The sequence below is a fragment of the Pygocentrus nattereri genome, chromosome 6 (assembly GCF_015220715.1).
Source record: "Pygocentrus nattereri isolate fPygNat1 chromosome 6, fPygNat1.pri, whole genome shotgun sequence".
Taxonomy (NCBI): domain Eukaryota; kingdom Metazoa; phylum Chordata; class Actinopteri; order Characiformes; family Serrasalmidae; genus Pygocentrus; species Pygocentrus nattereri.
This window is the reverse complement of record NC_051216.1, coordinates 33,140,454-33,161,593: the sequence shown is the minus strand read 5'-3', so window position 1 is coordinate 33,161,593 and position 21,140 is coordinate 33,140,454. Positions and strand designations below refer to the sequence as shown.

Sequence of the window (21,140 nt, the reverse complement as noted above, 5' to 3'; positions counted from 1 at the left end):
TCAGCCTGACCTGTTCTGACCATGATGGGCTCAAATCTGAACGGGAGACGTCGAGAGATTGACTGGTGTTAGAATGACAGAAAAGCAGAAAGTAGCTAGCTTACCTAATCTAGCTAATTACGATCTATGATGTATGGGGCTGTAAGGTTGATGGCCAGCAGGCTAATGGGCTCACACACCACAGAGCATGTTCGATGCTTTTCTCACATGGGTTTAGATGATAAAAACAGAAATCTGAGAGAGAGATGACGAGTAACTGGTACAGTTAAGGTAATAGTTTAATAAAGTCAAGTTGAACTTAAAGTGAACTTTTATTTGGCTGCCAAGTGATTTTACATGCTAATAATCCTATATCACACTAAAGTTTGTGAAATCTGTTCTTTCTTCTCCTCATATCCCCTTTTCAGGCTTTACCATATCTTTTCTTCTCGCAGTTACTCATCTCAAAGAACTCCAAGCAAATCGTTTTACTGGAACTCATCGTACACTGGGAAGACCGCATTAAGGAGGCCAACAAGAGGAAGAGGACAAAGTACACTGAGCTAGTGGAGGAGTGCCGGAACAACAGGTAGCAAGTACGGTGTGAGCCCATCAAAGTGTGATGCAGAGGGTTCGCTGGCCAGTCTCTCTGCAGGGTCTACAACATCCTGGGCATCACAGGGGCCAGTAAACGAAGGGCTATTAAGAAGGCCACTGAGGCAGCAGAAGTTGCCTCAAGGTAGCTGTGGATAAGGAGATGAGAACCATGGGTGGGGTAGCACTACCTGGACACAAACTAGGGCCTGATCAACCCCAGCTGGGTCGCCTGGGTGAGAGGGTATGACATTCGAAAGACCCGAAACACTCCATGAACCCAGGTAACATCACTGATGATGTGTCCAGGTTGCATCAAGTTGATGTATGTTACAAGTATGTCTGTGTTTCTCATGACTGGCTATTGACTGATTGTAATAACCTTTGGGAAAGCTTTTGTGATGTTTTAAATGATTTTTTCATGGAGGGTGCATACTGAAGCAAGTACAAATGTGGACTGAATACTTTTTCACAAGTAATATTTACCCAAGGGCTTTTCCTGTTTTTACTCAAATTACCAACACCTGTTTTACACAACTAAGAAGCTGTGTATTTTGTCCACCCTGCTTCTTGCTGATTACCAACTTCATAATAAGGCAGCCTCTCCATGGATCACCACCTTATCGTGGTGGAGGGGTTTGCGTGCTTGAATGATCCTAGGAGCTATGTTGTCTGGAGCAAAAGCTCCTGGTAGGGTCTCCCATGGCAAACTGGTCCTAGGTGACAGGTCAGACAAAATGTGATCCATAATAACCGCTATGAAAACACAAAAACAGGACTTGTGTACCCTGCCCGGAACAGGGTTACCGGGGCCCCACCCTGGAGCCAGGCCTGGGGGAGGGGCTCGCCAGCGAGCGTCTGGTGGCTGGGCATTTACTCATGGTGCCCGGCGGGCCCAGCCCGAAGGAGTTACATGAGTCCCCCCTCCCATCGACCCACCACCAATGGGAGGGGCAGTAGTAGGGGTTCGGTGCGTTGTGGATTGGGCAGTGTCCGAAGGCGTGGGCCTTGGCGTTCTGATCCTTGGTTGCTGAAACTGGCTTTTGGAACTTGGAACGTTACCTCACTGGCGGAGAAGGAGCCTGAGTTGGTGCGCGAGGTTGAGAGATACCGGCTAGATATAGTCGGGCTCACCTCAACACACAGCTTGGGCTCTGGGTCCAATCTCCTTGAGCGGGGCTGGACTTTATTCTTTTCTGGCGTTGCCCATGGTGAGAGGCGGCGGGCAGGTGTGGGCTTTCTCATAGCCCCTCGACTCGGTGCCTGTATGTTGGGGTTTTCTCCAGTGGACGAGAGGGTAGCTTCCCTACACCTTCGGGTTGGGGAACGGGTCCTGACTGCTGTCTGTGCTTATGCACCGAACAGCAGTTCAGAGTACCCAGCCTTCTTAGAGTCCTTGGGAAGGGTGCTTGAAAGTGCTCCTCCTGGAGACTCTATTGTCCTACTGGGGGACTTCAACGCTCACGTGGGCAATGACAGTGAGACCTGGAGGGGTGTGATTGGGAGGAATGGCCTCTCTGATCTGAACGCGAGTGGTGTTCAGTTTTTGGACTTCTGTGCAAACCACAGTTTGTCCATAACGAACACCATTTTTGAACACAAGGATGTCCATAAGTGCACATGGCACCAGGACACCCTAGGCCGCAGTTCAATGATTGACTTAGTCGTGTCATCAGACTTGCGGCCATGTGTTTTGGACACTTGGGTAAAGAGAGGAGCTGAGCTGTCAACTGATCAACACATGGTGGTGAGTTGGATCAGGTGGTGGGGGAAGATGCCGGTCAGACCAGGCAAGCCCAAACGTATAGTGAGGGTTTGCTGGGAACGTCTAGCAGAAGAACCTGTCAGATTGATCTTCAACTCACACCTCCATCAGAACTTTGACCAGATATCGGGGGAGGTGGGGGACATTGACTCAGAATGGGCCATGTTCCGTTCCTCCATTGTTGAAGCGGCTGACTGTAGCTGTGGCCGTAAGGTAGTTGGTGCCTGCCGGGGCGGTAATCCTCGTACCCGGTGGTGGACACCCCAGGTGAGAGATGCCGTCAAGCTGAAGAAGGAGTCCTAACGGGCATGGTTGGCCTGTAGGACACCAGAGGCAGCTGGCAGGTATCGACAGGCCAAGCGATCTGCCAGGCGATCTTGGAAAGTGACTTTAAGTCGGCTCCGAAAAGATTCTGGCAAACCGTCAGGCGACTCAGAAGGGGAAAGCAGTGTGCCACTAGCACTGTATATAGTGGAGATGGTGTGCTGCTGACTTCGACTGAAGACGTCATTGGGCAGTGGAAGGAATACTTTGAGGACCTTCTCAATCCCAATCTTTCTCCAGTTAGGAGGCTGAGTCTGGGGACATGGGAATAGGCTTGTCCATTACTGAGGCCGAAGTCGCTAAAGTAGTTAAGAAGCTCCATGGTGGCAAGGCTCCAGGGGTGGATGAGATCCGCCCTGAGTTCCTCAAGGCTCTGGATGTTGTGGGGCTGTCTTGGGGGCGGTGCCACTGGATTGGCAGACTGGGGTGTTGGTGCCTCTTTTTAAAAAAGGGGACCGGAGGGTGTGTTCCAACTACAGGGGAATCACACTCCTCAGCCTCCCTGGTAAGGTCTATGCAGGGGTACTGGAGAAGAGAGTCCGGCTTATAGTCGAACCTCGGATCCAGGAGGAGCAGTGCGGGTTCCGCCCTGGTCGTGTAACACTGGACCAACTCTTCATCCTCTCCATGATACTTTTAGTACAAGACGTTGTCAGTATTACGTAATTTAACATGTATTTGGTATTAGTCATGAAACATTCTCAGCAATGCAGTGACACTGACGTGGTGTTGATGTGTTAGTATGTATTGTGCTGGTGCAAGTGCATAAGAAACAGCAGTGCTCCTGGAATTTTTAAACACTGTGTTCACTCACTGTCCACTCTATTAGACACTCCTACCCTGTCAGTCCACCTTGTAGATGTAAAGTCAGAGATGACAGCTCATCTGCTGTTGCACAGTTTGTGTTGGCTCTCCTCTTGTCCTTCATCAGTGGACTATTCTTGGTCCAGTAGTGACACTGACGTGATTAAAGCATTGCTGTATTTGATACACTAGTACCACACTTACTATGTCAGTGTCACTGCAGTGCTGAGAATTAACCAATAATACCTGCTTTGTGGTGGTCTGGGTGGGTCCTGATCATTGACGAATGATGTGAAAGGGGCAAAAAAGTATGCAGAGAAAAAGATCAGCTACAATTTGCAATCGCAGAACTACAAAGTGCACATATATATTTAATGGATTCAATAGGAAAGTAAGTAAATACAAGGCAGTATTACCTAATAAAGTGGCCAGTAAGTGTATACATTATACACTATATTTCCAAAAATATTCAGTCACCCATCCAAATCGTTAAATTCAGTTCCAATCACTTCCATGGTCACAGGTGTATAAAATCAAGCACCTAGGCAGGCAGACTGCTTCTACGAACATGGGTGAAAGACTGGGTCGCTCTCAGGAGCTCAGTGAATTCTAGCATGCTACCATGATAAGATGCCACCTGTGCAACAAGTCCAGTCGTGAAATTTCCTCACTACTAAATACTCCACAGTCAACTGTCAGTTTTATTATAACAAAGTGGAAGCGATTGGGAACGACAGCAACTCAGCCACGAAGTGGTCGGCCACGTAAAATGACAGAGCAGGGTCAGCGGATTTTGAGGCACATAGAGCACAGAGGTCGGCAACTTTCTGCAGAGTCAATTTCTACAGATCTCCAAACTTCATGTGGCCTTCAGATTAGCTCAAGAACAGCGTAGAGAGCTTTATGGAATGAGTTTCCAAGGCCGAGCAGCTGCATCCATGCCTTACATCACCAAGCACAATACAAAGCGTCAAATGCAGTGGTGTAAAACGCTGTTTGGGGACGGCCCCTTCCTGATCCAACATGACTGCACACCAGTGTATAAAGCAAGGTCCATAAAGACAGGGATGAGTGAGTTTGGTGTGGAAGAACTTGACTGGCCTGCACAAAGTCCTGACCTCAACCCAATAGAACATCTTTGGGATGAATTTGAGTGGAGACTGCAAGCCAGGCCTTCTTGTCCAACATCAGTATCTGGCCTCACAAATACGCTTCTGGAACAATGGTCAAAATTCCCTTAAACCCTTTTGGAAAGCCTTCCCAGAAGAATTGAAGCTGTTATAGCTGCAAAGGGTGGGCCAATATCATATTAAACCCTATGGATTAAGAATGGGATGTCACTCAATTTCATATGCATGTGAAGGCAGACGAGCAAATACCTTTGGCAATATAGTGTATAAGCAAGCACAATGATGTAATTTAATTTGTATTTTTTTGTTAACAACATTGTAGCTGTTAACTGCTATTCCAATCAATATGTCTGAATTGTGTGTAAGTTGTATAAATTTTGCTTTTCTAGACATGATACAGTTTGTAGTGTCTTAATATGTGATAATGCACATAGTACTTTCTTAGAACAGTGGCAAATTATTGACTAATCTACTGTGTTCACGTCTGTTGTACTTCTCCTCTTTGCTTGAGACTAGAGACAAATGCTGATGAAGTCGTAGTGTTGAAATGTGTCCTATTTACTTTCACTCCCAAACTCTATCAGTTATTAAATTGACCTGCAGAACTGCATTGCTGAATGCTGGTTTCTCCTATATTTAGTACACTGGAGCTCAGTTTACCAGCAGAAGGCCTTGCGTTTATCTTTGTGTATCCATCATGCTTAAGCAAAGCATTGATCTAACTTTTACTTTGTTTTTGTACTTTGTAGTTTGTACTTTGGATTGTACTTTGTTTTTTGTTGTTTCCTTTGTAATTTACCGTAACTAGTTAAATTTATGCTAACTAATTGCAATTATGGGTTGTACTGTATTTTTGCAATGAAATTCTGGCAACTACAGCTTAACTTACTGTAAAGTTGAAATTTGCAATAAAATACTGTAATGTGTCATACAGTTATATGGTTTATATATATATATATATATATATATATATATATACATATCGATCACTGATAGACTGTAATTATGTTAATAGTATATATGTTGTTATCAAAATAATTTACTCTATACAGATTTACATTTTTTTCACAGTAATTAACCATAAACAACAGATCCCAAGAGAGAAACATACAGTAAAAAACATAAAAAGCATACCGTAATGTCTTTTACTTTTCCACTATATATTTTTACTGTGAAGCTCTGCAAACCACAGTTGTAGTAAAGTGTACTATATATATATATATATATATATATATATATATATATATATATATAAACAAAAATTATATTTAGAAAGTAAACACTGCATTTTTTGCTGAGTAGTTTACTGACAATAGTTTGCCAGCAGAGGGTGCTATTGTGTCCTAAAAGTAACTGCTGGAAATTGCGTAAGTGGACGTATGCAATAAAAACTAAATATGTCTAATACGAGTTATGGGTTCATCTCATTCAGATGAGATAAAGTTATGGGTTTATCTCATTCAGATGAGATAAAACTTCTTTCATATGTTGTGTATGAGACTTTAAACAGAAGTTATCATAAGAAGTAAAACAGTTTACAAAATTGAACTGTATTTATTAACTAGCCTTTGCCAACAGTGATGATTAGATAATTATGTTACTACTGGTTATAAGACAAACTAGCACTTTTTCAGTCAGTTGAAGTCATAGCAAACATGATCAAATGTCTGTTACCCAACTGCCACTGTATGAACAAGTCAGCAGAAACAGCCACAAACAGTTGCTTCCGCTGATGTGTTGTAAGCCATCTCTCCTGCCAGCGTTTGCATCAGGCCTTAAGCAATAAAACAGGCAAAAACATGAGACCAGAAAGAACAGCTCAACTATCTAGTCCACATCATGTATTCGGCACACAATTCTGAAAACAATGTCCCAATACAATTAAATGTTGCATACAGTAATTTAAGCCAATCCAGTTGACAGCTTCATTACAAATATGATTAGTTGCTATTATAAAATATACGCAAACACACAAAAAAAATCCAAGTTTTTGTCAGATACAAAATGCAAACCACCCATGTGCTTCAGCCTGTACAGCTGCACCTTTCAACAGATATCAGGCAGGATATCCTCCTTTTAACAACTTCCTTTTCACAGGTCCTTGACATCAGTTTTTTGTACTCAGGCTCTATCAGTAACCCTAAAAACATTTCTACGAACTTACATCAACTGATCTGACATCAGTTAAGACTTTTATTGCTTCAAAAACACTGTCAGAAATTTAGAATGCAATATATTTAGGTCACACTACTGTTACTACAACTACTATTTTTATGACTAGTGCAACTATTTTAGTACTGCTACCACTACGACCACTACGTACCTCTACTGCTGCTACTGATGCCACTATTACTACATCTGACTTCTGTTTTATTATTTTTTTAAGCCTTTGTCATTTTATTTTTTATTTTTATTGTTTTTCATTCTTTTACTCTTTGCTTTTAGTTTTCTTTTATTATTGCTTTTGGTATTTTATGTAAAGGGCATTGAATTGTCTTTGTCCATGAAAGGTGTTACATAAATAAACTTGCCATGCAACTATTATTACTATCACTGCTACTACAACTACTGCTACTACAGTTATGCTACTTATACTACCGCTACTGATACTACTATTGTTACGATACTACTATTGTTACGATACTACTATTGTTACGAAGTTTATAACAATAGAAGAAGCTATAGAATGCTATTCAAAGAGGTTCTTTATAAAACTATTTAGAACACATTCTGCATCAGTCTAAGAACGTTTTCACAATGCAAAGGACCCTGTAATCATGCAAAGGGTTCTTTGAGTGTTCATGGCTCTATATAGAACCAAGAACAATGCTTCTCAATGTAAAATAGATTAGAACAATTTGAGAATTTCATTACTGTAAATTATATTAGATTATAAATTATATTATAAGATTCAGAGAATGTCAAAAAATCACTTGATGCAAGGGAAAAGGCTTAAAAAACCAATACTGGATCACTGTGACCTTCAGGCCCTAAAGCTGCAACCATAAATGCAAGTTAAAACACTTCAATGCGAAGAAGACAATATATATAAACAGGATCTAGAAACACTGCCACCTTCTGTGGGCCCAAGCTTATTTAGGATGGACTGAGGTGAAGTGGAAAAGCATCCTGTGAGCTGACAAAACAAAAACTGAAATTCTTTTTGGAAATCATGGATGGCACGGCCACCGCGCTATAGAGGAGAGGGACTATCCAGCATGTTATCAGCACACAGTTCAAAAGCCAGTAACTGTGATGGTAGGGACATGGATTAACGCATATGACATGGGTGACTTGCACATCTGTGAAGGCACCATTAATGCTGAATGATATATATGTTTTGCAGCAACACAAGCTGCCATCCAGATGATGTTTTTTTTCAGGGAAGGCCTTGCTTATTTTAGCAATACAATGACAAATCACATTCTGTATTCATTACAACAGCATGCAGAGTCTGGCTGCTAAACTGGCCTGCCTGCAGCCCATGCGGGACTATGAGAACATTGGGCAAATTATGAAATTAAAAATGTATCGAAGGGGTCCCCAAACTGCTGAGCAGCTGAAATCCTAAGTCAAGCAAGAATGGGAAAACATTTCACTTTCAAATCTACAGTGATTGTTGTCCTCGGTTCCCTTACAGATTGAAATGTGAAATGTGTTGCTGGCATGAAATTCCAAATGTGTATATGCACTCACCGGCCACTTTATTAGGTACACCATGCTAGTTAAAGGTTGGACCCCCTTTTGCCTTCAGAACTGCCTTAATTCTTCATGGCATACTTTAACAAGGTGTTGGAAACATTCCTCAGAGATTTTGTGACATGACAGCATCACGCAGTTGCTGCAGATTTGTCAGCTGCACATCTATGATGTGAATCTCCCGTTCCACCACATCCCAAAGGTGCTCTACTGGATTGAGAGCTGGTGACCGAGGAGACCATTGGAGTTTAGTGAACTCATTGTCATGTTCAAGAGACCAGTTTGAGATAATATGAGCTTTGTGACATGGTGCATTATCCTGCTGGAAGTAGTGATCAGAAGATGGGTACACTGCGGTCATAAAGGGATGGACATGGTCAGCAACAATACTCAGGTAGGCTGCGGCTTTTAAACGATGCTCAATTGGTACTAAGGGGCCCAAAGTATGCCAAGAAAATATCCCCCACACCATTACACTACCACCACCAGCCTGAACCACTGATACAATGCAGGATGGATCCATGCTTTCATGTTGTTTACGCCAAATTCTGACCCTACCATCTGAATGTCGCAGCTGAAATCGAGACTCTTCAGACCAGGCAACATTTTTCCAATCTTCTATTGTCCAATTTTGGTGAGCCCGTGCAAATTTTAGTCTCAGTTTCCTGTTCTTAGCTGACAGGAGTGGCACCCGGTGTGGTCTCCTGCTGCTGTAGCCCATCTTCTTCAAGGTTCGACATGTTGTGCATTCAGAGATGATATTCTACATTCCTTGGTTGTAACAAGTGGTTATTTGAGTGATATCTCGAACCTGCCCATCTTCTCTGACCTCTCACATCAACAAGGCATTTTCGTCCACACAACTGCCGCTCACTGGATATTTTCTCTTTTTCGGACTATTCTCTGTAAACCCTAGAAATGGTTTTGCATTAAAAACCCAGTAGATCAGCAGTTTCTGAAATACTCAGACCAGCCCGTCTGACACCAACAACCACGCCACGTTCAAAGTCACTTAAATCAACTTTCTTCCCCATTCTGATGCTTGGTTTGCACTTCAGCAAGTTGTCTTGACTGCCTCTACATGCCTAAATACATTGAGTTGCGGCCATGTGATTGGCTGATAGCTAATTGTGTTAACAAGCAATTGAATACCTAATAAAGTGGCCGGTGAGTGTATTTTTAAAAAAAACAACAAAATTTATCAGTTTCAAAATTTGATCTGTTGACTTTGTACCATTTTCAATTAAATACAGGATTGAAATGATTTACACAACATGCAGCTTATTTTTATTTACATTCTGCACAACATCTCAACTTTTTTGGAAGCAGGGTTGTAAAAAGCATTATTTTAAGAAGATTGTTTAATGTTTCCGTAGATGCCTTGCAGATTTGGTGTGTACTATTGGCAGACATGTCCAAAAAACATGATTCAGCATAAGTGTGTTTGTATGTGACTTTCTCTGACTCTTTCTGTCTCTGTTTCGTGATCTCATTACTGTGCAGCAGATATCAGGATGATGTTGCTTCTTATTCCTAGTATGACTGACTTGTTAAAGAACACGAAACTGAAAAAAAACTGTGGCTCTTAAATGCTATGACTGTTGTGGTTGGGGGTTTTGAGCCTCCTGTATCGTTGTATCTTTGGTGAACTTCAACCCTGCACCTTTTCTTCTTTGAGCTCTGAGTTCCATGAACACCACCAGACATTTCTGTAGGCTGCATTTCAGGCAGTGTTTTTAATGTTCCACAGCCTGACATTTCACTTTGATACTTTATTATGATATGTTCCTTGAACCGTTGGCGTCTTATTCAGTTATTATGCAGTAACTACTGTGAATCATACAGTAATGACTAGAAATGATACAGTATCTACTATTAATTATACAGTATTTGCTATGCTTTTTCAGTAATTACTATTGAGTTACACATTAACTTTAATGAATGATGCAGTAAGCACTATAGATTATTAAGATGTAAGTGATGTTTTAAGAAGGAACTGAAAAGGGGGCCCACATACAGGCCCTTTGGCACCAGAAAACCTGAACTGAGCTTTTTTTCTATGGCCAACGCTCTAGTGCTGAAGGTTCCAGTTTTACTGTTTTTGGCACCTGCTCAAGTTTGGTACCATGATTTACTGAACAGGCACATTTAGTGTCCAAAATAAGGCCAAAGGGGCAGTCGCTGCTCATTTACACTTTGATCTCACTTCATATGCATTTATACACCTTTTTAAGTACTTATGTATGTCTCAAAGTGCAACATGCTGGGAGGAGATTATTGTATTATTATGCAAAAATAATAAAGCATCTACCCACTTACCTAAACTGATAGTAAATACTGACTCTGCTGTTAAAACCACTGTTAAAACACCTGTCGTATGTGTCACTGTTAGTAACAGAGAAAGGAGAGATTACATTTTAAGAGTTTTATTTTAAATATTTTTTATTTATTTTTGATGAAGAAAAAGACATTCAACACCTGCCATGTCACGTTATTCTCAATTTTTCTAAAAAGTAAATCTTTCATGAAAACAATGTTACAATATTTTCAATTTCCTAATAATTTAGGTATATTTTACAACACTATCAAATCACACATTTTGCTTAGTTAGTAAGCTGACAGTTTTGTTTTCCAAATTACCATTAAAATCAAATACTGAAACTCTTTTGGCTCCACAATTGCTGCTTTAGTAAAGCTATTTGTTACTTCATTATTAGTGCACACTGTGGCTTTTATGCACGCCATGGCTTCTGTGCACACTGAAGCAAAAATGTCGCAATTATCCTTTGATTTTAGGAGTATAAGCTCAAAATTGTACTGTTCCTTTACATCCAGGATAGGCAAAGTGAAATATAGGGATTAAGATGCTACCTCAACGAACAGTAACTATTTTAATATTTTTATTTTAATAATATTTTTTTCCTACCTTGCTGATATGGGCTTTCAAACAAGAAGCCTGCTAGTCAAACATTTTGTTACGTTGCGGTGGTCATATGTTCATAACGCAGTTGTGTCTCTGCTATTTGCATGGAGGTGTCAAGAAGCTAACCCACCAAACAGGCCACCCCCACCAGCATAAATCATCCTAGACTGTTATTAATTACTCCCACTCTTAATAAATCTGCCCTTATGTTTTATTTTTATTTTAAGGAAGTGTGGTTTTAAGAAACCAAGCGTTCTTCATCCTATAATGTATTTACCACATAACCTTTACTCACCCCAAATAAAGACAGCATGTTAAAAAGCAGTAATGGAATATTTTCACCACTGCAACTTAAATTTACTAAGAGATTACTGGTTCTTTGATGATGCTCAGTAGACTAAAAGATTCACCAGTTAGAATATTCTTTCCATGGCAACCTTTAGTAAGATAAGCACAGTGGAAAAGAGTCAGGCAGGCAGTGCCATGTGAGAGTGAGTCATAAGCAAAGTCACTCACTGGACTCACGCCTCTCAAAACTTCAGTACAATCTTTGTTTAAAAAAAGTCCAATTACTCATAATCTACTCATGCAGATCAAAGTCTGTTGCTGAAAAAAAGACCCCTTAATAAATAATGATGTAAATAATGATGCTAACAAGTGTTGGGAACTGACTGATCACAAATCATACAAATAGAAGATAAAGTTGCTAACAATCCCAAGCTTGTATGAAAAGTTGTCATGCCTACACCAAACTGAAACCCCCTTAAAAGAATAACTTCCCTAAGCATCATGACTGTGACCCTAAGACGCAGACAGACTACTCAAAACCAAAGTACCTAACCACTTATCCCTCAAACACTACTAACAACAAAATGTATCAAGTAGCTTTACTAAGTGCTGGGCAAAACCTACACCAGAAACCTCAATAACAGCCCAGGGATGAATATACTTTTAAGTTAGAGTGCAATTACACCTGCCATAGTGATGCTTTGATAACATCTTGCAAGAGGTGTGAAAACATCAGTTGAAGCTATTTGTTATTTTCGCAGGGAAGTGCGAAAACCACTTATGGCTTTTGTGTGAAATCAACAAGCTAAACCAAAAACACACTTTGCATCGTCCTTCATAGAACTGTGGCTTGCACGTTGTTCAGACTCGGACGTTTAAAACAAGCTTCTTAAGATGACTGCCCAAGTAGCTGGACAGCTGAATGTCTTCACAGTGAAAACCAAACATTTCAAGCTGATTTTTCACATAACCTATGTTACAATAAGAAAATGCGTCAGTGTAATTTAAAACTATTTTCCTAAAACATGGTTTGGAGAATTCAGCAACAAGGAGTTTTGCTTGTTACTCAAGTGTGGTTAAGGACAACTTATTTGGTTTAGTGCCACATGTGGCTCTTTCAATTTCAGTCATAGTTTCAGGTCAGAGGGTGATGGGTGCTCAGCTTCACCTTCATGCACATCTACACATACGTCAAACACTAACTCAAATTTTGGTTGTGTTACGGGAGAGAGATTTATAAGGAGATACACCACATCCTGTCACATTAGGAAAGATCAAGATGAGGCTGCCTCCCCCAGCAACTTCATCATCTTAAAGCTGCATGGCTCACATAATATTCAGATCAACACTGGCTATAATACATACTGCATATCTCACAGATTTGTGCATTTTGCTCTCAATTCGTCCATACATATTGTGTAAAATGAAGAACTGAAAGCAGACACATTGTGAAATGACAGCGTTTGTTTTTTATTCTATTTTTTTTTTCATTTGATCTGGGAAAAAAGGGAGCTCAAAAACAAGACAAACACACTATAACAAAATATAGCAGAATGACAAATGTGGGGAAAACAATGCAAGACCAGTCAAGTCACACTTAAAAAGAGAGTTCCTTACAGTAAACAAAACTCTAGAAACACCTGAGGGAGGGGAAGGGTTACAAACAAAGGAGACACGAAGGGCCGAAGCAAGCACAAAGAAATTATGATATAACAGGCATGTCTCAAAGAGAAAGCAGCAGACAAGATAGAAGAAATGCCTCCTAGTAGAGGTCTGCACTACCCCGGATGCCCACAGGATCTTCCACAATGCCTTGTGCTGCAGGACTAATTTTCAGTGTTGTTTGCGGGAGCAGGCGGGAAATCAGTCCCCTTCAGGCAGGAGCGAGTGGAAGCAGGCATGAAGAGAAATCCCGGAATTTAATGAACAACTTAAATCAGGTATAATGAGCACTAAATCATACATAAGCAAACAACATAACAGCAAACAGTTAAAATCAATAAAGTTATTCTCAAGCAACTGTTTCGATTGCAGGCGAGAGTGGGAGAAATAATTCTGATAATAATTCTGTGGGAGCAGGCAGGATCGGGATGTAACCTCGCGGGAGCTGGACTGAAAAAACAGTCCCATGCAGACCTCTACCTCTTAGCACTGAAATGACTGAAGATCTCCAAGGATACATCAGTTAAGACACAAGGTTTCTCAGGAAAGAAGGACCTATTTCTTGGCCACATTCAATAGATCCTATGACATGTAACAGCTTCCCTGTCCTGCATCCTTGGCTTTGAGACATGACATTAATTTTTTTCCACCATGAGTGTTTTTCAACTGAGTTGTGTCACCGAATTCACCTCTGTAGTATTTATGTGACTTAGCATGTGGCATAGCATTTTAGTGAAAGTAACCCAAACTAAAGTACAGCCTCCACACAACTAACACTGTTAACAACTAAGCCACACAAAGCAAGCAAAAGAGTTATTCTTTGGAAACTATTCCTAGATGTGTGAGAGATGTACAATATCTGTTATAGGGAAAGGAGGACGAAGTACACAAATCATGTACTTGAGTTAAAGTAGAGATACTCAAGGTAAAATATTACTCCAGTAAAAGTAGAAGTCCTTATTCTAGACCTCAACTTGAGTAAAAGTACAAAAGTATTTGGCTTCAAATGTACTTAAGTATCAAAAGTAAAAGTACTAAAAGATTAATTATGGCTCTGATGTCCTGTTATCATTTTTGCAACAAGACTTGCTTCATGAACTTACTTTAGGTGAAAATCCTCCAGTGTCTCTCTTGGTAAACCAGTCTTTTAATAGAACGTCATTAATTAGTGACGCTGACATCTATTAAAATGATCTTAAGCACAAAACACTGAAGGCAAACAGTTTCCATCAGGGAGAACTGAGTGGCTCTGAAATCAATTTTACAAACAAGCAAAGTTTCAGTTTAAGATTACTTTGTAAATTAGTTACAAGTTGAATAAAAACTTGCTTTAAACTCAGGATCACAAAGAGGTTTTCCTTTACTATACTGACCTGTAAGTCTCTGGTCATAAACAAACTAACCGAAACTAATTTACTATAAAATGAAAGTTTTTGTACGAATTCAGAAAAAAAGAAATATGCCAGTCACAACTGCATATGTGTACATATTTCTATATTGTGTTCTATTTACCGGTTAGGTTAGTTCCATCATTGGTGTTCTTGATAAAGGTATTTGACTTTGAAATGTACTGGAGTGAAAGTAAGAAGTTGCCCAAAATGGAAATAGTTAAGTAAAGTACAGATACAGAAAAAAACTACTTAAGTACAGTAACAAATTACATTTACTTAGTTACTGTCCACCACTGGTTATAGAACATATTTCAGTTTCATCTTTCCTATATTTGCTGTTCTTTTTCGTAGTTTTGTGTCGGACACAGCCTCTTTTGCTATTTCTGTTTATTTTGATGCATATATTTTTATGTCATTTTAAAGCTTGTCTACACAACATAGAATTGTACTTAATTTTCACAAGTTTACAACTAGCCTCTTAGTCTGTTACACTTAATCTAGACTTTTGGGCACATTGTAACATTTCCACTTATGTTAGTTTTGCATTAACTGTTTACAGTAGATGCTCAAAGCAAAGTTTGCTTTCATTTAGAGATATGTACGTTGTTCATAAAAAGAACTACTAATTTTGCTAAATATTTAACAATGTAAAGATTTATTTACCAAAAATCAGATAATGCACCCCTTTATCTGCTACAGTGTGAGAAATTACCAGATCTGTGGGTGTGACTTCAAGGTGCCTACAATGGAACAGGGAGCCCTTTAAAGTTTCCATATAATAAAAAATAGACAATCTACTTTCAAATTTCTCTGTTGCTTAAGTGGCCTACTCCAAGCAACATAACAGCAGATGTGCTCGAGTAATACCACAGACACATTACACAAAGCTCAATTCCTCTTTTAATGATTAACAGGTTATAAATGAATTGTGAGTCATAAACATTCCAGTCTCAAACGTGCCATACTGGTTCCTCACATGTACACGAATACAAAGCCTCTTACAAGCCATTTGATTTATTCTTTTTATTATCTTTTAAATAGTTTGAATGTTCAGGATGCATATGCTGAGTGGGAGTTTGAGCTGAGGTCAATAAGTACTCTTAAAAAGGATCTTTGATTTGATTTAGCTCACTGATTACATCTTTTAATGAGTAAAGCTATTATCAGAAGTGTCCATTAAGGGAAATATAGCCTCTTATTCCCTGTGGAAGGCCCAGTGTGAATTTGTACAGGTTAATTTGAGGATTGTTTAAGGTAATGAGGTTGTAACTTACTTAGAATTAATAAAAAAAAATCAATAATACATTGACTCAGTAGATGATTAGAGAAAAATCAGTAAAGCAATAGCCAGAGAAATTGCACTGAGAGAAATTTAACTTCCCAGTGAAATAAAAGGATTGAAAATAAAAAAAACAAATTTACATTTTACAGACATTTCTTCCTCAAATATATGCAACTGTTTTAATATATTCTGCGCCCTTTGCTAAGGATGCATACTCAGGGCCAGATGTGCACCTATTAATTGCAGCAAGCTTGAAAGGCTTGTTAATGTTAATTGGAAATCATAGCACTTTACTTCATACTGTGATGGATTTCTGAGTGAAACATGGTCTTAGGGAAAGTAAGTGTTTTAGCTGAGTGTATGGAAGGGCTGGGGAGGAGCAGGTGAAATGTAATATTATCTAAGACGCTTATCCTTCTAGGTGAAATGTAATATTATTAGTTAATATTATATTCCCCTGCCCACTGGTACACAGTCACAATCAAAGTCAGTCTATTTCAGTGCTGGCCATATAAGTTAATTCCCTGATGATGCTATACCCGTCTATGGCCAGAAGTTCAAGACAGCACAGCAGGTCTTGCTCTCTCTGGGTGAGTAGAATGGCCTTCCCTCTCCCCAGTCACTCAGTGATAGCCAGTGATACCCAATAGCCAGCACAGGTGTCCAATGACGCTGTGCAAGCAGCAGTTTGAAAAGATGCAATGGTGCTTTGACTCAAAGGAAACATATTCTAGCCTTCACCCCATGCTAGTAGTATCATGTGACTCAGGAAGACCCAGAATTAAGGCAGCAAGCATTAATGATTCATTTGTGCTTAAAAAAGACATATGAATGGAAACTGTCAGAACACAGAGAAAAAATTTTTTTTTTCTCTAGCCTTTTTTTCCTCATACTGTTTGCAAAAAGGGCTCTGAATCTTACTCTAAATGGATTCTTAACAATGGAACCCATTTTGGTGCTGTCAATTCAACAAGAATTAATTTTGAAAGACTTCTTTAAAGATCTATACACAGTTGTTTTTCCATCATAGAGAATATATTCAAACAGTTCTTAGAGTACATATTTCTGTACAGAGCTATTTCTTTTACTAAAAACTAAGAATCTTTTTTAGGACAGTAGCCGTGTGTGTGTGTGTGTGTGTGTGTGTGTGTGTGTGTGTGTGTGTGTGTGTGTGTGTGTGTAAGAGAGAGAGAGAGAGAGAGAGGGAGAGAGGGAGAGAGGGAGAGGGAGAGGGAGAGGGAGAGAGAGAGAGAGAGAGACAGAGAGAGAGAGACTTAAAGAAATAGTCCAAATTGGTGCTTGAAGTGTTGATATACTGCCCAAAAAATGTACTGAAAGAGGACACGTGTTGGACTGTGAAAAAACAGAGAGGCCATTTGAGAAAAAAATGGGCAGACCTAGAAACAAAACAGGAAATTATGTCAGTCACTATGGTTACTATACACTGAAAAGACTTCTCTGATCATTTGCTCTGTAGAAGCAACGTGTTCCATGCTGGACCAGCAGAGACAACACCCATCACTGCCATGCCAACAGAAAAAGCATACAGACTGACAGTTTGGCGGGAAACAAATTACTGGTACGTACTCTTTTTTGGTCTAATCAGTATTTTGCCTAAAGTACACTGAAAAATATGTAGAAATTATATTTTGTATGTGGTTAATGATTTGTTATGATTTGATGTTCCGTACACTCACAAAAACAAAGAAAATGTAGTGATGTCCTAGAGGTAAAAGTTTAAAAAAATGCACTGCAGTCTGTTAGTCCACCTCAGATCAGCACTTCTGTACTCTTAAGATAACTCTTAACGCTGAATGTAATAAAATGTATGATTGGATAAAGAAACAGCTTACACAGATTTCTTTAGATTGACAGAACTTGCTTAACATTTCCACAAAAATCAAGATGTTTTTTAGATTTGCAGTCCAGTTAAAATCAGCACATGTACTATTACTATGTTAATTACAACTTCTGACTGTAAATGTAGCTGTAGTTACAAAGAACACAGGATAATTAAAAATTAATTCATAAAGCATGTCTCCACATGCTTGGCAACACTTTTTTAAGGTTTCTGGAGGCACTGTAGTCATTACACAATCGCCCCGCATTGCAGGCAATGGTGTGTATATACCATTAAAGCTTAAAAGATTTTCCTGTGTAGCAACCTCTCTCATTCAGTTACTAACAAGTTCTAACACTGATCTTAGAGTGGGTGTAGATTTCTCCGGTACAGTTGGTGGGACAGGAAGCACATTTTGCTTAATTTATAATCTGCTTGAGCGGGCCAGGATTGTTTTGGGACCACCACTTATTGTTTTGAAGCAGTGATGACTGAGGTGGAACTTCCTTACCATACATTCCTATTGTATTGTAGACTTCCTTTACTGCATGGGCAGCAATGGCATTTTCAGACTACACATCCAGTGCCATTACTAGGTGTAGTACTTTTTTTTTTCTTTCATTAACCACACTGCGTACTGTGGAGAAAAAGCAGACAGCCTCACTCTACTTCCTCAGTGAAACCATACACCATGTGTTAAGGTCGAGATTGTGAATGCATGTTTGTCCAAAAAAACACTGCCACTTCTGCATTTGCTTCCTCAGAGCTGCTACAATCCCAGACTGATCTTGTGGCTATGATGACAACTTCAAACAGCACTAGCAGCGATGAGTCCACTGCTGACAACTGCACCAACCTGTATGACCATCGTGGCTGGGCACGGGTGTTTCTGCCCACGGTATACTGTGTGGTTTTTGTTGTGGGGCTGTTGGGTAATGTGCTAGCCCTACATGTGATCTGGCCCAATATGAAGAAGATCAACTCCACCACGATCTACTCAGCCAATCTTGTTGTATCAGATATCTTGTTCGCACTTGCTCTTCCACTGCGGGTGGTCTACTACGGGATGGGATTCCACTGGCCGATGGGTGAAGGCCTGTGCAAGGCCATGGCCCTGCTTTTCTACATCAACATGTATGCTGGCGTGAACTTCATGACCTGCCTGAGCGTGGATCGCTTTATTGCCGTGGTGCTGCCTCTCCGCTTTGGCCGCTTCCGCAAGGTCCACAATGTGCGTAACATCTGCGTGGCAGTGTGGGTGGTGGTGCTGGTTCAGACCCTGCCACTGCTCTCAATGCCTATGACTCATGTGGAGCATGACGGCCACATCACTTGTATGGAGTACCCCAACTTTGAGCAAGTGGAGGGCTTACCCTTCATGCTGATTGGCGCCGTGTTCCTGGGATATGGCATCCCTCTGATCACCATCCTGGCATGCTACTCTGCACTTTGCTCCAAGCTTCGTCTGCTGGCCAAGACCAACCAGCTTACGGAGAAGTCTGGCCGTAGTCGCAAAGCCATTGGTGTGATCTGCTGCGTCATCCTAGTCTTTGTAGTCTGCTACAGCCCCTATCACATTGACCTGCTGCAATACATGGTCAGAAAACTGCAGTACCAGCCTGACTGCGGGGAGCTGCATAACTTCCAGATATCTCTGCACATCACTGTCTGTCTCATGAACCTCAACTCCTCCCTAGACCCCTTCATCTACTTCTTTGCCTGCAAGGGCTACAAGAAGAAGATAATGAAGCTGCTTAAGAGGCAGGTGAGCATGTCTTTCTCCAGTGTGGTCAGGACATCCCCAGAGGGCTCTTCTCCAGATGCCCTAGGCAATGACAAAATCCACATGAGCAGCAGAGGCTACGCTAGAGAGCGAAGCAGCATGATAACAGGTGACTGAGAAAAGCACAGCTTGTGGACTAAAGTCAGAACCGGCAGGATGTCAAGATTCAGGACATGACTGATACTGACTGAACAACAAAACAAAACATGCTGCTTTGTAAATAATGTCAGCAATTTTCAAAAGGGCCACATGATATCATAACATGCAATTAATAGTGACTAAATGCATTATTTACTGGTCTCAGCTTCACTGTACATATTTTTGTGTCAACCTGGATCTGTATTTTAAAACTGGATTGTTTTATATCATTCATTTATTAGTAATAATAACAATATGATTATTGATTATAATAATAATTAAAAGAATGTAAGAACCAGAAAATAACAGTACAGCAGTTGTGAAATTACTAGTGCTTTGAAAAGTAGGAAAGTACCACACATTAAAGCACCACACGCAAAAGCACATGTTTTGTTTAACAGTCTCTAAACTAACAGCACCACCTTCTGTTAGATTTCTATTAAAGCTTCAGGTGACAGTAAAAAGCAGGGAAGTGGATGAGTCTACCAGCATGTACACAGCACATGAATACATATGACAGAAGAGACATTTGACATTTTGGTTTACATGGTTGTTATTTTTAGAAGAGAACATGATTCACAGCTCTGGAAAAAGTGAAAACATTGCATTTATGGCATTTGGCTGACATTTGTATCCAGAACAACTTACAATTTTATTACTTAACAGAAATAGGTGAAGGTATTGTTATTAGTTTTACTTAAGGACTTATATTAATATAGTGTGGGGTGTGGAGTGTGTACCCCTAGTTTGTAGTATGAGGTGGCAGAGGTGGTACCCATTACACTATACCAACAAGTCAAAACATTCTACTTACTATGGGTATTTTTATAAGAATTTAATACAAATACAATTTTAATCAAATATAGAGCTAAATTTACCTTGGATTTCAAAATATTTTCAAATAATTATTATTACAGCAAAATTTCCACTTCCTTTCCTGGTGAAATTACACTGAACAGAATCATGCATGATATAGTGCAATTACAGATATATAGATATACAGATAGTATAGATATAGTGCAATTACAGAAAAATGCCTGAAGAGGGCAGTGTGATTCAACATTACAGCATGTTGAATATTACTTCATAACTTCTTGCTGCTTTAGAATTGAGAATAACTGTAGACACCAGAATATGTTTCACAAACTCAATTTACTTCATGCTAAATATCTCTGTGATGCATTTAGCAGGTTCAGTGTAAAAATCCCCAATTAGATAATAATCCAGGTGAGGAATTTAAGGGGAATTCCACTGGTGTTTCAAAATGTTTGCATAATTCAGTTGAGAAAGTCATTCAGAGTGGTTGATGTGAAATGGCTAATGAGCCTTTCTCTCATTTCTGGGTCGACATTTCCGGTTTGGGAAGTTCTGTGTAAAATCATTTCCGTTTTTGAGTTTTCATTCATTTCGATCTGTTGATGAACTCTGTTGATGGTTAATCGCAAAAAAAGAGCAAGGAGCTGACATTCAAAGTAATCCGAAACAGCATGTATGTGTGCAGAGCTCATTTTAACCCGTCGGACATCTACGTTACGCCA

The 21,140-nt window shown here is 40.0% G+C and overlaps 1 protein-coding gene across 1 annotated transcript; it reads left to right on the top strand.

Annotated features, from left to right (window-relative positions):
• Window positions 1-17,198: 17,198 nt before the first annotated feature.
• Window positions 17,199-19,986, top strand: gpr183a (G protein-coupled receptor 183a). The gene is made up of 2 exons (XM_017695180.2): window positions 17,199-17,420; window positions 18,446-19,986. Exon 2 carries the CDS (start codon window positions 18,478-18,480, stop codon window positions 19,579-19,581), a length of 1,104 nt encoding a protein of 367 aa, XP_017550669.1. The 5' UTR covers window positions 17,199-17,420; window positions 18,446-18,477; the 3' UTR covers window positions 19,582-19,986.
• The last annotated feature ends 1,154 nt before the right edge of the window (window positions 19,987-21,140 follow it).

Coding starts and splice junctions, on each gene's coding strand:
- gpr183a (XM_017695180.2), top strand. CDS start 18,478: ATGATGACAACTTCAAACAGCACTAGCAGCGATGAGTCCACTGCTGAC.